The sequence below is a fragment of the Aptenodytes forsteri genome, unplaced genomic scaffold (assembly GCF_000699145.1).
Source record: "Aptenodytes forsteri isolate BGI_AS27 unplaced genomic scaffold, ASM69914v1 Scaffold83, whole genome shotgun sequence".
NCBI lineage: Eukaryota > Metazoa > Chordata > Aves > Sphenisciformes > Spheniscidae > Aptenodytes > Aptenodytes forsteri.
In genome coordinates this window covers 2,022,817-2,039,599 of record NW_008795371.1, presented here as the reverse complement: position 1 = coordinate 2,039,599, position 16,783 = coordinate 2,022,817, and the positions used below count along the sequence as shown (strand labels likewise).

General features: G+C 36.9%; 1 protein-coding gene across 1 annotated transcript in view; it reads left to right on the top strand.

Moving 5' to 3' along the window:
• The first annotated feature begins 8,037 nt into the window (after positions 1-8,037).
• Positions 8,038-16,783, top strand: part of LIPC (lipase C, hepatic type) — a 16,699-nt gene continuing 7,953 nt past the window's right edge. The window contains exons 1-5 of the mRNA XM_009280446.1: positions 8,038-8,253; positions 9,862-10,041; positions 12,727-12,844; positions 14,131-14,364; positions 15,771-16,013. Of these exons, the coding sequence (XP_009278721.1) occupies positions 8,038-8,253; positions 9,862-10,041; positions 12,727-12,844; positions 14,131-14,364; positions 15,771-16,013 (991 nt within the window). The remainder of the gene's footprint in view (positions 8,254-9,861; positions 10,042-12,726; positions 12,845-14,130; positions 14,365-15,770; positions 16,014-16,783) is intronic.

Below are 16,783 nucleotides of genomic sequence, written 5' to 3'. Positions count from 1 at the left end.
ATAAACAAATAATTTAGAGGAAAGCAAGAGGATAACCTACTAGTTTTTGTCTCTTAAAGGACAGGTTACACTACATTTACTTCTCCCTCTATTGAAACTATTAAATATAAATGCATTATTTGATTCATGGGTGACTTAAGAGATACATCTCTGAATAGTTGAGACACACAACAGCAAGCAGAAACCAAAACATGATCTTATTTAATCTGTTTTATCACCTTTTCCAAGGTTTTTTAGCAAGACACTTGTTTTGATATTCTCATTTTATTCTCCAGATCCCCAAATACTCCCATTTAAGGCACTCTGAGGAACTGAAACTGTATCTGTCTCTACCACCTGCCCAAATGCTTTCAAGAGAGGCAATTTCAAGCAAACAGCAGCAGGAGGTACATAAGTAGAAAATTTAAAATGAACTGACAACGGTCTCTTATCAATTATTTTGATATAAGCAACTTCTGAGAGTAGGTTGCCCTCCTTTATGTCTTAGACCACCAAGCAAACAAATTGTACTAAACAATGATCTGTACAGAATACTCTGAATATATTTTACAGTTCTTGTATATGCCATGAATTCAATGCTGAGTATTTTTTCAAACTACTTTTCCTTTGGAAAGCATTCTAATTTTAAAAAAGAGAGGGAGAAACATCATCTAGGTCTAAACTCCTTACTAACATGTCAATAACTTTTTAAAAATCATAGTTCTGCTATTACCGAACAAGACATTACATTCTCTGCCTTCTCCAATTCCCTGCACCCAGAAATTAATTCTGAATAGAAGTAACCAGAAAATGATAGGGATATAGATCTCTGCTGACAGTTCTAACATTGTAGTTGCTAATCACATCTGTAAACAAATTTCCAGGTTCCTCACCCCTTCCGCAAATAGCCCAGGTAAATAGAGAACACAGAACCTGGGAGGTCCAGGGAGAGTCAAACAGAACAACCTTCCCATTGTTAAACTGTGGGATGAGTTTTTATGGATTATCTCAGACCACTGTGTCTTCCACAGTGCTTCAAAGCATGATAGCAGTGTCTGATAATAATGAGCCTAGGAAAGATCAGCTGTATTTAAACAAAAAAAAAAAAAAAAAAAGATTTCCCGATGTTACTCTTGTTTTAGTAAAGAATTAGAAATTTGACTTTTGCTAGACATTGGATGGGTCTGATTTTCAAAGGAAAAAAGTATCCTCTGCACTTTAATGGTAAAGAATCACAGAATCATCCCTGATAACTAAGGAGCTAGTTTTTGAACAGGCACTCATATACACACCTTACACTGACAGTATCATTGTCTCACTAATGAAAACAGGGTACCAGTTCCAATGAATTCTTCTATTAGCCTCTTTCTAAACACATCTTTCTTCCAGTTCCAAGAGTCACTAATGCCACCTGCTAGTAGCATTATCTGGATGATTTGAAAGCCATGAAACACAGGAAAGAGAGTCAATATGAATGGCGTGGTTTTATGTGCTCTCCTCTTCATGGATTTTTCAACAGATGGTTAAAAGTATGTTAACAGAGGGTTAACAATGGTTAGTTAACAGCCTCTCCTCTCCCTTTAGGGCTGTTTGGGTACAAACTACACTCATGGTGAGTTTGTTGACTTATCTTTGGTATGCGTGCATGCACATAAGACAGGAGAAACAAGAAATGACAGCTCAGAAAACTATGATACTTTTCAGACAGAGCATCTGATGCTGAGAAAAATATCACCTACTCATCATTCATTTAAACTTGAACAAAAAGGGAAGCTTTTTCCAAAAAGTCTCCTTCTAAACAGACCTCATCATTTTTAATCCAATTGCTATAGATTTTTCTTGCTTACTTGCTATTTTTTCATTCATTCTTTTGTGAATGATACCTGCTTTTCATTTGGCAAGGTGAGCAAGCTAAGGAGAGTGAAAATACAAAGGAACTGCATGAGGATATAAAAAAATTTAAGCACAATGACAATATACAAAGAAACCAACCAACCTTACTTTTGACTGCCTTATCTTGCCTGGGACTCTGGAGCAATCAAAAGGACCTAGATCTCCCAAAAAAACACTCCATGTTATAGAGTTCTCACCTAGGAACTACACGATATGGAACTTTCAATGGTTAGTCAATGGCATCCAAAAGCCTTGAGCTGACAGAAACAATAAAAATCAGCTTATATACAAAAGCCTTAACTACTAATCTCAACAAAATAGAGGATGGACCACACCCTGCTTCAAGATACTGCTGTAAATCAGTAATATAAAAGCAAACAAATGCTAGCCTAATGTTTCCAATCTATTGGATTGGATACATTTTTAAATAGCAGAAGTCCAGTCCTGATTTTGTGTCAGCTATTGTACAAGAAACTTTGCCTAAAGAGATATAAAATGCTTAGGTAAACATAGAGCAACTGAAACATGCCATTTATTTACATTTTACACACTATTGCTTAAATTTTGCAGGATTTTCAAATTTAGGAGTCCTTTACCACGTGTGTTCTAATAGACTACTACTTCTTCGTGTCATTTTGTGTCAGTTGCAACAAATGGCTTTCCCTAGAAAGCATGCAGTCTGGAGGTTATGACAGGCACTGCTAAACAAAGTAAAAGGGATTAGTGAAGAGGATTTTCTATACCCAACAGGAACACCGACAACTACACTTCTAGCAAGAATAGCTCTAAGGGAAGCATTTGTCAAATTGAGAGACCTGAACGCTTCCATGTCATTAGCTCTTAAGTGATAAAAAAACATCTGGCTATTGGAAATGAGGGGATCTCTTATATATTCAACTTTCCATGGCCCAAACAAAAATCATTAATATGTCACTGCCTTCACTCAATTTCACAACAGAATTCTCTAATTCTGGGGACCACGATAGCTGTGTCGCTTGTTTCTTAAATGCGTTGGATACTGGTCACACTACATTAACATCACAATACATAAGCACTCTTTTGGAAACATTTCCATGTGTGAAAAGCAGTAAAAGTCATCCAAAAGATACAGGAGATTTATTAAGGCTCAGACAAATCCACTCAAGAACACGAAGGGAGGCTGCAGTAACAGTCAGAAGGCAATCAGAAAAAAAAAATGTTGTGTCTAGGTAGTGGGGTGTGTATGCATGCTTACATGTATGATTTTTAAGTATACTTAACATACCAGCAGCCCAAAGTTCAGCTTCTGTTCAGGTTTACTTAATTAATTTTTCAATTGCCTATGGATTAGGTGACTGCCATTGAAACATCCTCTTCAACCCTCTTCAGTGAGACCTTATTGAGAAACTCTTCCTGTAGAGTTCCATGACAGGAAGAAGGATGCTAAACTATTTTTCTTAGCCAGAAAAGCTACTTTCATTAATTGGGAATGCCAATTTTAATCAAAGTTTTTATGCTGTATCATAAGATGAATTTGAAATGTATGACTTAGCAAATGTTAAAATTTTGCTCTTAACATTATATAGTCTTACCATACTTTGTCCTCATTCCTGACACACCTTTAAGCAAATTTTGTGGTGTGAAGCAGATATTTTGTAGTTGTATTTTTATGCCCAATCAGACATGATATAGAAAGAAATATATTTAGATTCCGGACCTTGCCAAAAAAAAGCATGTGATATTTCATGGTTTCAAACCCTGGCCAGTGTCCAGACCTTTGTCTAGTTTCCAGTCAAGTTTTCATTTACAAGTCTTAAAGCATTACTATCACATCTGTAAATTTCAGAAGAGACCCCAAAAATGCCATAGTTAAGAAAACCATATGCCTTCTCATCTTTTGGGGTGATTCAATCCAAGTCAGTCTCCTGGATTAACCTGCTTCTACAGGTAAATAGAAGATTTAGTTCAAATAATCTAAGTTTGGTCCATATGGAATTATCATTATTATTACTATTTGCAAGACCTCTTTATACGGAAAAAATTATTTCTTCATATTTACTAGCTTTCTCATTATTCTTCGTATGCTTTCATCTTAGTTTGGAGCTCGCATTATTAGAAGCAGGACAGGCATCACCTAAAGCAATAAACACTAATAATGTGAATAATAATTAAATGCTCACTTTTGTGAGAAAAAATAACTGAACTCTTATCTTGCACATCCCAACGTGCATTGCATTCAGATGGCTACTAGACCTACTACCAGGTATGTAGGTGTGTCTCCCTTTTTTTTTTTAATTGGGATTTAAAAAAAAAAAAGTTTCATTTTGTTCAACTGGGAATCACTCTTTTGGTTTTACTTTTTAGTAAGAAAACACAATTAACTCAGGTCAAATCTAAAAGTGTTTTGGCTTGTCTGTCAAAACTAACCCCAAAACATTTTACAAGAAACTTTGCTATATTACAGTTAAGTGATGTTTACAAACTCAGCCTTCAGTTACAGTCTTTACTGCACCTCATAGAAACATCATTAACACACAGTAAGGAAAGGTAAAGGGCTGAATCTCCTCCAGGGTATCAAGAAGTCACAACAACATTTCTTGCTTGTGATTACCATGCTGCTCTGCGTGAAGGTAATTTACGATAGCATATGGATCAGTGTGGCCATGTTGCATTGCCTTTCCTGAAAGAATTCATGTTAGAGTAGGATCTTCAGAGAAAAAGGAAATTAAGTCAGCAAGTCACTCACCCAGGTAAGGCTAATTTTCCAAAGACAAACTCTTTGGAGTTTCAGAAAGATCTTGGCATTCTTAGCTGCAACTAGCATGGGAAAATTTTTAGCAGTTTTATTCTGTTGTTTTTGTAAACTGACCTATGAAACTTTGCAGTTCCCTTCGATTATGCCACTGAGTCACTGGTATGACATTTTTAGCAAGAGTCTGTTGTAGACGCCAAGCTCTTCAGACTCTATTTCCTTCTCCAAGTCATTACATGGATTAACGGATTGAAGCAGTTCTTTGCCTAATAACACAACATATTCTATTGGAACTTTTAACTTTTGCCAGCCATGAAGAAGTTCAAACTGTATTTTTAATTCCCTCTCTCAGACTTACTGGCAAGCCAAAAGCTCACCCATTAAAGCACCACAAGCACTGTCACAGTTGATGTATAAAGAAAACAGCTATTTATTACACTTGCTTTCTGTAGTATGTACAAACAATATGGAGAGTAACAAAGGGCCTTTGCATTGCACAAACACCGAGAGAGCGAAAAGAAAATGAAAACAAGGCATAAAACAAAGAAAGGATGTGTACCATGGAACAGTCACAAGTTACTTTTTTGGGTTTTGCTTTTCTTTTTGTGCTAAAAATAAAACACAATGCTTACCTTTGTGTAGAGACTACTCACCAAAGCCTGAATAAACCGGAGGTTAAGAATATCAACATCATTAAAACTCTTTCCAATTTTCAGTTCTTTATCTAGATTCACTTTCTCCTAATATTACTTTCTTCAGAAAGTGAGTCTTCTCCCAGAAAAAAAATCCAACAGAAACGCTCTTAAGTAGACATGGTAACAGAGAAATGATCAGACTTAGTCCTAGCTAGCTATCATAATAAAACCTGCCATTAAAGAAAAATGTGAGATGCTGAAGCTAAGAATTTTGGCAACCAAACCTTCACTAACTTTGAAGCTTTTTAAATTCCAGCTCTTGTAAAAGGCTGAACAACTTTCTACAATAATGTTTCCTAGCTATGAAACATACCATTGCCTGGAGTTATTTGGAATGTACAATAATTAGCGACAAATAGAAAACAGTGCACATCCAGTGCAGTTCAGTTTGGGAGTTTTCTTGCCAGAATTTCCATACACTTAGCCAAATTAAATATGCTGTTTGTCTTGTGTCTTATCATTATACTAAAATAAAACCTTGAATAAAGTTTGTAACAAGACTGACATGTGGCAAAAATACAGTCTGATCTAAAACCAGCATGCTTCCACATTAGGGCTCTTTGTACTGTGCATTATAAGAAGTTCAGTTTGGGAGTTTTCTTGCCAGAATTTCCATACACTTAGCCAAATTAAATATGCTGTTTGTCTTGTGTCTTATCATTATACTAAAATAAAACCTTGAATAAAGTTTGTAACAAGACTGACATGTGGCAAAAATACAGTCTGATCTAAAACCAGCATGCTTCCACATTAGGGCTCTTTGTACTGTGCATTATAAGATGTTACTATTATGTAAATATATAAATATGGGAGATTCCCATCACTGAATACGCACACTTGCAGAATAAAGGCTCATCTGTAAATGTATCAGAAGTACCTTGTAAATTATCAAAATCTTGTCAAGACAACAATGTCATAGAACCTCAGGATACATTTGCAGATATAATACAGAAATGAATATGCTATGATTTTAGATGTTTTCTGAATACATCTACAGACATAAGGGTTGTGATGTACAAAAGAAATTAAATGTGCTGACTTAGAAGGTAAAATACAATACAATATTTCTAATATTAATGTTATATTAAGGAACTTTTATGCAAGAAAAATATAAAAACTAAAATTTAACTACTGCGAGTTCTGTTCCAACGCAGATCATTTTAACTTCGTTCTCAGTGAATAAAACACTTCATTTTCACCTCTGAGAATATTTCATGATTTGTTAGGCCTAATTAAAACAAAAGCCTCCTCCCTGGCCATTTTAGTGGTGCTGCTGAGCAGCTGTTGCAGCTCGAATTGGTATCACCTGAACTTGGTAACAAGAGCTATGCACACTGTTCTGTATGTGGTTCATAAGTGCCTTAACTTATTGGCACTAACATTCTCTCTTCCTACCGAAAACATCTTCCTTGATGCATCTTGGAATTATATTTTCCTTTCTCACAGCCAAATCACAGCGGTGACTCAGTCAGTTTTGTTATTGATTACTACAGTCAAGTCTTTTTACCTTTGTGTCACTTCCAATTTATGAGCCCCATTTATAGAGAAATTCCTATCAGCTGTATGACCTTGCACTTCATAGTATGAGATTTCTACCTGTTTCTGTTGGTGTATTTTCAAGGTCATCTAGCTCTTAGCAGTTAACATTTTGGTCTCCTCAATATTAGCAAATGCCTCCCAAATTTTGAGAGTCTTATACCTTTCCTGCTTGCTTCTTTAATAAAAATATTAAAACAAGATTAGCCAAAAAACCAGTCCCCAAGGAACTCCATTAGTAAACTCTCTCCACTCTAAAAGTTTCCTTTCCAACACAAAGAACTGTAACCTCTCATTTGTCTAGTTCATCACACCCTAACTTTTCTTCTACTAATCCTCAGTTTTTCTAGCTTAAGTAATAATTTATTATATGGATTATTTTCAGATAAATAAAATAAACAGTCTGAAGTCTTATTAGAAAGAAACACCAGGCTTGCATGTCACAATGTGCTTTTTGTAAGCGTCTGCTTTATTTTACTCAATTTTTTAGTAATTTCTCTATATCCACATTTTTCCTTCTAAGCTCATAATGTTGATAAGATCACAGTTCACCCTGCCCCCACTTTCTTAAATACAGATACCATCCCAGGTACTTAATAGACATTTCTGAAAACGCTGTCCTATATGTACCAAGCTATTTTATCTAAAAATGAAACCACCAAAAATATTACAACTAGAACAAGAACAATTCATCTTGCCTTTTTAGAGAAAAAGAATCATTTATGGTGTGGTCTAATAGTTTTAAACAGTCACCTAACTCTCTAAGCAGAGTTATAACCCTGAATAAAATGGTTATTTTAGTGTAATGATGCTTGCTCAGCAATTACTAGCAAATACACATTAGTAAAATATGCCCTGCAGAGTTAAGAGCCTATGAATGTGCTTACAGTGTTAGTGCATGCACAGGCAAAGTCACAGCACCTGTACTGTGTTTTTAAAATAAATACACATTCTATAAGGGCCCGTAGCAGTAAGATCAATATTTCCTGTTTAATTGTTATTGTTCAAAAATGGACTCAGAGGGACATCTAGACCATCTCAAAGTTTGAGAGAGATCGCTTTTTTGACCCAAAATGTACAGCTTTGGCCCACCTGGAGTAGGCAGCAATTATACATAGCTAGAGTTTCAATCTTACTCATTTACTTTGTCTAATAAACTGTGTTTCACTAGTAACTTCTTCAGGTTTTAGATTCCATCCTATTATGACTGTTGTTATGAATTTCATTTCAGAGGCACTGGGATCACAGAGTCAGCACACTAGAACAAAGAAAGATCAGCAAAACTTAGAAACCAAATTTCGACTCTATACAGATACAACTGAAGAAGGCTGTCAGATTTTTTTTAATCAGTTGGAGACTCTTGACAAATGCAGTTTCAATGCCTCTCTTCCTCTGGTGATGATAGTCCATGGCTGGTCGGTATGAACTCACATTTTATTTTTGATTCAAACTACACCTGATTTGATATACTTTCCTTCTCATTATGCTAGTGCCAAAAGTAACTTCAGAAGAAAGGTTGTGATTGGAAAGATGGTGGATTTCCCTGGTAGCAATCATGGCTAGAAATAATACAAAGTGGATATTCCCCACTGAGATTCTGAAGGAACAGTCTACAAGCAATTTTTCATATGAGAGTTCCATGCCAAGGATTAGATTCAGCCCTGGTTTAAAGCCAGCAGAGTTCGAACAAGTAGCTGAATTAATGTGCTATGCCTCTGAAGGACTGAATACCAGTTTCATTTCTCTGATATGTTCACTGCCAGATATTTGCAGACTTATTGAAAAAGAAGTGCACACAATCTCCCCACACCTTTCTCACAGATACACCTTTAAAGAGAACTTCTCTATAAGCCCCTTCAGCTGAAAATGAAGCCTTCAACGTCAATGAATTATCACTGAACTCCTTCCAGTTAAACTGTGAAAAAAAAAATCCACCATGAAAACCTCTCTCAAAAGCATAGCAGTACTAAGAGTGACTTTTGATCAGCTTTTCAGTTGAAAAAGAAACAAAAGAAAAGGCAGGATAAGAAATAATATCATTTTAACAGATCCTTGATTCTCATAGAACCAATGTCATCAGCATAAGGTGACAAAACGGATCTTTCCTGCACATCTGCAAATATGCAGAGAAACTTTAAACACCACCCTTGATGCATATAACTCTTTTAAACAACAGCAGAGCTTACTTTGGATGAAATATTGCCCTGGATTACTTTAGCCAAGCCTCCCAAATAAGAATTTGTTCAAAACCTATACCCTCCTCAAAGAGAAACCATGGACCTGAAGCTGCTGCCATTGAAGTTTATCATTCATATTAACTTAATTTGTGTTGGGCTCTTAGAGGAATATGTATGGAAACCCAGAACTGAGACTCCCAAATTCTGTTAAAACAGAAGAGAAAGATGTTCTATCAATTGAGGAAATACATGCAACTAGAGCAACAATTAATATTTACTTTATCAGATTTAATTCTGGTCCATCAAATCAGAAGCAGTCTTTGATGCTAGTAAGGAAATTGTGATCAGGTCCTTAAAAAAAGAATGACTCAAAAAAAAAAGGCAATCTCAAAATAGAACAGCTGTAGAATGTAAATGCCCGCTGGTCTGCAATCCTCCAGCTTCCCTCCCTCTCCAACCCTTTCAGCCTAAATTTACAAGGACAGCTGCTTTCGAATGAAATCAGAAATTTTCTAGGCATTTCTGTCTTTTTTTAATCAGTAATACCAATTATCTCAGGATGAGTGAAAATATTTAGAGACATCATTTCTCTTATAAGAGTTCCTATTACAAGACATAAATTATTATACAGTTCTTATATTCATTCTTAATTTTTTTGTCCACCAAAACCTAAAGATTCTCAGCACTGAAGCATGCTGAAGCCCCTAAAATCTAGTTATCAGCATTAAGCCCTCCTTGTTTATATTATGTTTTTTGTTTTCTTGAGCTTTTCACAAGAAATATTTGGCAGACACCGCTTTCCCTTAAGAATGTTTTTTTTTTCTTTTTTTTCTTTTTTTGAATAAAACAGGTGGATGGGATATTAGAAGGTTGGATTTGGAAAATGGCAGCAGCTCTGAAGTCTCAGCATAAACAAATTAATGTGATCATTGCAGACTGGCTTACATTTGCTCACCAGCACTATCCCATTGCTGTACAGAATACACGCTACATAGGACAGGAGATAGCAGACTTCCTGGAATGGCTGGAGGTAAGAGCCTCCAGATCAACATGTTTCTCTGGAAAAGACCTATTTACCTGTCCTTATGCTTCTACCACCTTTCTGAAACACTATGCTCGTTAATGCTGTTCATTTCAATCACTTACGTTTCTTTAATATATTGCAAATTTTTCTTCCATAAACTTCCATATGACTTCATAAAACTTTCATCATGCAAGAGAAAAAAGCAAGTGGTCTTGTTTATTAAAATATTTTGATGTATCTTTAGATGTGAGATAATTTCATGCTACTTCAGCTTTTCAATTAGCATGTGTGCAGACAGCTGAGAGTCCCACACTTTGAAAACAGGCATACATTATCATACGAGAGGAAATGGCGTCAAGTTGCGCCACGGGAGGTTTAGATTGGATATTAGGAAAAATTTCTTCACCAAAAGGGTTGTCAAGCATTGGAACAGGCTGCCCAGGGAAGTGGTGGCGTCACCATCCCTGGAGGTATTTAAAAGACGTGTAGATGTGGCGCTTAGGGACATGGTTTAGTGGTGGACTTGGCAGTGCTAGGTTAACAGTTGGACTCAATGATCTTAAAGGTCTTTTCCAACCTAAATGATTCTATGATTTGCAAGTGGTTAGTTCAGTAAAATAAGTGTATGTTATCTGTGCTTAATTTCTGCTTTTAATGCAGAAATTTTTGCATTAGTTTTGCCTCAGTTCCCAAAAGTTTATTCTAAAATAATGGCTTAGAGATCCAGAATGTAAAGGGAGACCTTTTAAGAGGACAGACATGGCTTACAAAGCAGATGACATGGAGGCAGTAGTGAGTACAGAGCCACGCTAATGTAGTGACTACTTATCAAAACTCCTGCTACATAGGGAGCAGTGGCCATGGCTGGATTGAAAAGGCTGCAGACAAGTCTGCAAGGGATCTCTGGCTCCAGCACTATTTAAGAAAAGGCAGAAAGCAAACACTAGAATGAGAATCACTCATACAAACCATGCACCCTAAGCAACTCTTATTTCATCCATCTGTAGTACTAATTTAAGCTACCTAATTTGAAATGAAATTATACTTCTGTACTTCACAATGAATTTTTGAATACACTAATTTAAATACGGTGAGGCCTAAAGTGGAAGGGAAATACACTGCAAAGCTGAAAGATTTGTAGCAAATACTGTTGAAGGGCTAAGCTGCTTTCAACAGGAATGGCAGGGCTAGAAGTTGTCAGATACCACGTCCCGTTAGGGACAACAGGCACAAAAGAAAAGGCAGAAAAGCCAGAGTCACTATTTTTTGTTGTGACATTACAAGAAACCTTAGCTCTTGGTCAAACGTAGTTTAAGTTGCTGCAGCCTAAAGTCATATTTAGAAGCTGTTTAATTATTGAATAAATCAAACGGTGGACTTTGTTCAGTTCCCAGGAGGACACACCACATTGTCAACAATAAAAACAGTCTGTGATTTCTCCAGTGTCAGCAAACAAATCAAGGCTTGAATAAATGACTCCTTGCTCCAGCATTGTAGGTAGCTTCTCTTGTACCATGATATGCTCCAGGATTTAAATATACCATAAATTTTCACAACATTCAATTGAGCATGTTCAAGCAGTAAACCCTCCTTCCGGTGAGAAGCACCCCTCATGAGTTTAACAGTTAAAAAAACTTCATTCCAACTCCCGTAACTATCTTTCTGTTATGCTTCTGTCTGCTTACAGGCAGGCAAGTATTTGAAATATCCTCAATGGATGTAACAAAAACTGCAGTGCTGTGTAACATTTTAATAAATAATAAAAATAAATCTTAGCACTCTTAGTCCAAGAGTTAATAGGGCATGATCAGTAACAATCTCAATAGCATCCATCTCAATAACACCTGCCAAGAAAATTGGTCAGATCTTGTGATTTCTAAGAGCTGCCTCTCTCAAAAGAAGGTTGCCAAGTTTCACCTCATCTTCACAAGAGACAGGTATCGAGACTGCAAAGGCACTCCACTGGGACAGGCAATATCCACAATGAAATCAAAACAGAGGTTTGCCTTTCCTGCAAGAAAAATATGCCACATTTTTCTTTACAAGTCAGAAAAACTTTGAACCTTACAGCTCAGGTGAAATGCTTAAGATCTAGATAGCATTGATTAGGTAGAAAGAAGGGCCTGAGGCCAATTCTGCTTCAATAAGTTTGTTTCAGATCAGATATACCCAGTTTTGTACAAATCAGTCCAAGAAACATCATTGCCATATCACTTAGCATATCTGATCAATGTTTTGATACTTTGGCTTCTAATTTGGCTTGTGCTAGTATCTCAGGCAAAAAAAGCAAGGCATTTTCTGTAAAGGACTTTACACTGAAGTTAAAGGACAGACATCCATTTTATAGTCATAGGAAAGTCAAATGCTGCAGACAAAAGGCAATGCACATTTGCATCACTTGCCACAAACAGCAACAAAAATTCTACTATCTGTGTTGTTGGTGTTCCTGAGCATAGCACATAAGTAGCAGTGCCCAAATGTGGCATTTTCCTGCTGCATGAAAAGGAGGCAAGGAACAACATTCAGCCAGTGAAGAAATTTAGTGCATGATCCATGCACCTCATTTGACCTCCCTCATCAACATACAAATGTCTTGTGTTGCAATTCATGGCATTCCTAGCTTGTAGTAAGTATGTCACTGTTTACTTTTCACATTTTCTGTGTCTAAATCAAGCTGCCACTATCTTCCAGGAATCCATTCAATTTTCCAGAAGCAATGCTCATCTAATTGGGTACAGCCTAGGAGCTCATGTTTCAGGATTTGCTGGAAGTTATATCAGTGGTACAAACAAGATTGGAAGAATTACAGGTAAAAGACTAAGAAATGTAACAGTCAACTGATTTAAGTTACATAGATATTTGACATATCAATGTCATATCAATATTTAGCTGTTGAATAGCAGTATTTGCCACAGTTTAGAAGTTTCATCCCATTGGTTTAGAAATTAGATTTAGAAAATTTAATGAAAACACTTTTCAAAATGAAGTATCACAGTATTTCTAGCTTTGATCTTTTCTACCTCAGTCCAAATTATGACATACAGAATATACAGGCGTGGGGACTACAAATCATAAACCAAAGATTCAAGTTGCATGTTGCTTGAATTTATCTTGTGTCCATTCCCAGTAACACCTTAAACTATATGTTAGCCTCTAACCTTCGATCTTTGGTCGCTATCTTGACCCAAAGCCATTCAAATACACTGTTCATTGTTAGCAACTCATTTTAAAAAGAAAATTACATTAAGGAAATTATTTAGACTTGTAACAATAAGCTCTAAAAATTCAGTGATAAAAGCTATTAAAAATAAAAGGAAATGTATGCCTTCAGGGTGACATCCTTACTTGTAGCTTGTTATTAGTCTTGTCCAGTTACCTCTATGCAACTACATTAGTCCATAGTACCAACTGAAGAATCTCAAGTTTAGAAGCTTGTCCTCAAAACTGAAGGCAGCTTTAAACTATGCAGGCAGTCCTTTTCAATAAATCAATTCCCAACCAAAAAGAGCACCATACAAAAATATCTAGCAAACTAAAAATCAGCAAGACTCCCTACGTGGAATATTATTTTTCTGAATACCGTAATAATTTGCCTTGAAGACTTTTAAAGTTAAAAAATTATTATAAACATCTAGCAGACATACAGCTCTTTCAAGCAATAAGCGAAACTTTGTAAAGTTTCAGGTCCCAAATGTGGGCTAAAAGTCAACCTTGTTGTGGGACTGGTGTCTTCAAAAGGGCCTCTGAAATCCATGACCTCTAGAGTATGAAAGAACAAAATTAAGTAAATATCCCTCAAGTGACAAAGCAGTAGCAAGCATGGTTTGTCTACAACAAACACATCTATCTCTGGGCCTGTGTCCTTGTGCATGTAGCAGTTACTGTTTATTACAGCACCTGTGTTTACTTTACCTTTTGGTGTAACCACGTACCCTCTGCAGGACAAGTTTTCCTAGCATTGTTTCTATCAGCGAAAGGCCTTGTAAAGTACCAGTGCTGTCTGTTTTTAAATATTTATCACAGACTTTTCTCATAACAGTAAAAGAACAGCCAATCTGCACTATATCACAACCGGATTATTTGCATTTATTGCAGGCCTTGACCCTGCCGGTCCCTTGTTTGAAGGAATGTCACCAACAGACCGTTTATCTCCAGATGATGCAAACTTTGTAGACGCAATTCATACATTCACTAAACAGCACATGGGTCTCAGTGTTGGCATCAAGCAGCCTGTGGCTCATTTCGACTTTTATCCCAATGGAGGCACCTTTCAGCCTGGCTGTCACATCATGCATGTGTATAACCACATTGCACAATATGGAATCACTGGTAAGAACCAATGGCACAAAACGGGAAGCAGCATTGCAGCTGCACTGACAGTATCTCTGGGAAACTTTACGTATCTCTATGGTCTTAAACAGTATCTAATGGGAGTATTATCTCCCATTATATGCAAGGAAATTTCTTTTCTAGAAATCAGTTATCTGATTTTTACATGTATTGAGTTCAAACTGCTGTTGCTGTTACTGACTCCACTAAAGAATGTGGCTGCCTAGCACTTCTGAAAATGAGGCCATGAGCATCCTGCTGTCAAGCACTTCTGAATAATTTCACAGGTATTTGTTTTAGTGGTAGAGGAAATGAGAAAACTTATTCTAATTAAGCCAGATTCATCTAGTGTGCAATTATTTCAAATCAAATAAAACACAGGCCTGTACTACTGACCTCCTTAGTTCACCTTTTCCCAACTCCCCATCCTTCAGCTGCGCAGATGATGCTCTCTCTAGGACCTGACTGCCAGTGTTCCAGGCTAGGTTTTATATATAGAAGCTTATTTCCAATGTACCTAAACATATAGAGAAACTGATGCAACATACTGCGAAAAGATAAGGTACTGATGCACAGTGACAACCAGAACTGTTCACTGAAAAAAACCAGAGTACTGTTCACCCAGCATACTGCATTGTAAAAATATTTCTCAACTATCATCACACTATCTAAAAGTAAGCCTTACTTGTTAGCAGATAATTCATGACAAATGTGAAACTAAGCATCAGCCAGAAAGCTTATCAGTGAAGACATATAAAAACAGTCCATCGTGATGTATCCTGATTACACAGAAGAAAACAACATTCATAATTTGATGACACTTAAGGAAGAAAAAGATACTTCCTGTAAAAGCAGATCTATGTATTTAATATTTTTTTAATGTATTTAATACATTTTTTTCTCCTTTTCCCCCAGTAGTAGGTGCAAGCAGAATTCAATTCAGCATGAGAGTTTGTCACTCTGATAGGGACAAAATATGATATTACCATGTAAGCATCCAAAAGATAACAGTGTTCAACCATTCAGAATGAGACTGCTGTCTTTATTGTGGCATGACCTGAAAGACTGCATATAGCCTCATATTGTATTTCATATTGACCAAAACAGCCAGGACAATGAAATCAAGGTTCATATTTACAGTCTTAAGCAGTCAGGCTAGAGAAGTTTAAGCAGCAAATTATTCAATTTTATTATCATGTAGGTTCAACCAAAGTATTTTTGGATTATCCTAAAAGTAAAGTTGCTACAATGTATGATTTCTGAGGCAAAATCATGATGTTTTAGTAGTAAAGGTGGTGGTGGGAAAACAATAACATATGTTTATAGTTGGTTACTGTACTCCTCTGCAGTTGAAATGGTAAAGAGGAACAAGGGCATGCAAAATTTTGTTGTTTGCATTTTTTCAGGCATCACTCAAACTGTGAAGTGTGCCCATGAGAGGTCAGTTCATTTGTTCATCGACTCTCTGCTTCACAACGATAAGCAAAGCACAGCATACTGGTGCAACGACATCAACACTTTCAACAAAGGAATGTGCCTCAGCTGTAGAAAGAATCGGTGCAACACGCTGGGCTACAACATCAGGGAGGAAAGGCTCCCAAAAAGTAGACAACTCTTTTTGAAAACAAGAGCACATATGCCTTTCAAAGGTTTGTGGGAATACTTGTTACAATCTCCAGATTGATCACAAAGTGTGAGAATGAGCCTAAGCTTTGTGATCCTGTTTAGTCATTTATTAAAGCTTATAAAATCTATGGGAATAATCAATTTGCTGAGACAACTGAGAATCCCAGTAGGCCGTCTTGATGCCCTTTCATCAAGATCCTGACTCTTTATGTTTCTGTGGGAAAAAGCATGCTGCATACTTGCCACAGGCTAACTGTGGATCTGAGGCCTCAGAGATGCTTAGGGTCCTGATCTACTGGATTTTCCTACAGCTGGCCTGTGCAAGTTTGTTGTAACATATGCAGGCATACAGCCAAGCCAAAAAAGCAGCATAATTGCTCTGGGAGGCCTGTAAAACCTCCTGTTCCAAGTTTGCCCAAATTTTATGTGCAATTAGTCTACAAGATGACATATAAATTAGTACTTTTCAAACAATGGATAGACAACAGAACAGCATGGAATTTTACAGGGCAGAACTGTAGCACCAAAATAAAGTGACTGCTACTCTAGCTTTATCTCCATTAAATTACTTCGGTGGATGAAAAGCTGGACATGAGCCAGCAATGTGCGCTCACAGCCCAGAAGGCCAATCATATCCTGGGCTGCATCAAAAGAAGCGTGGCCAGCAGGTCGAGGGAGGTGATTCTGCCCCTCTGCTCTGCTCTGGTGAGACCCCACCTGGAGTGCTGCGTCCAGCTCTGGAGCCCTCAGCATAAGAAAGTCACGGACCTGTTGGAGCGGGTCCAGAGGAGGG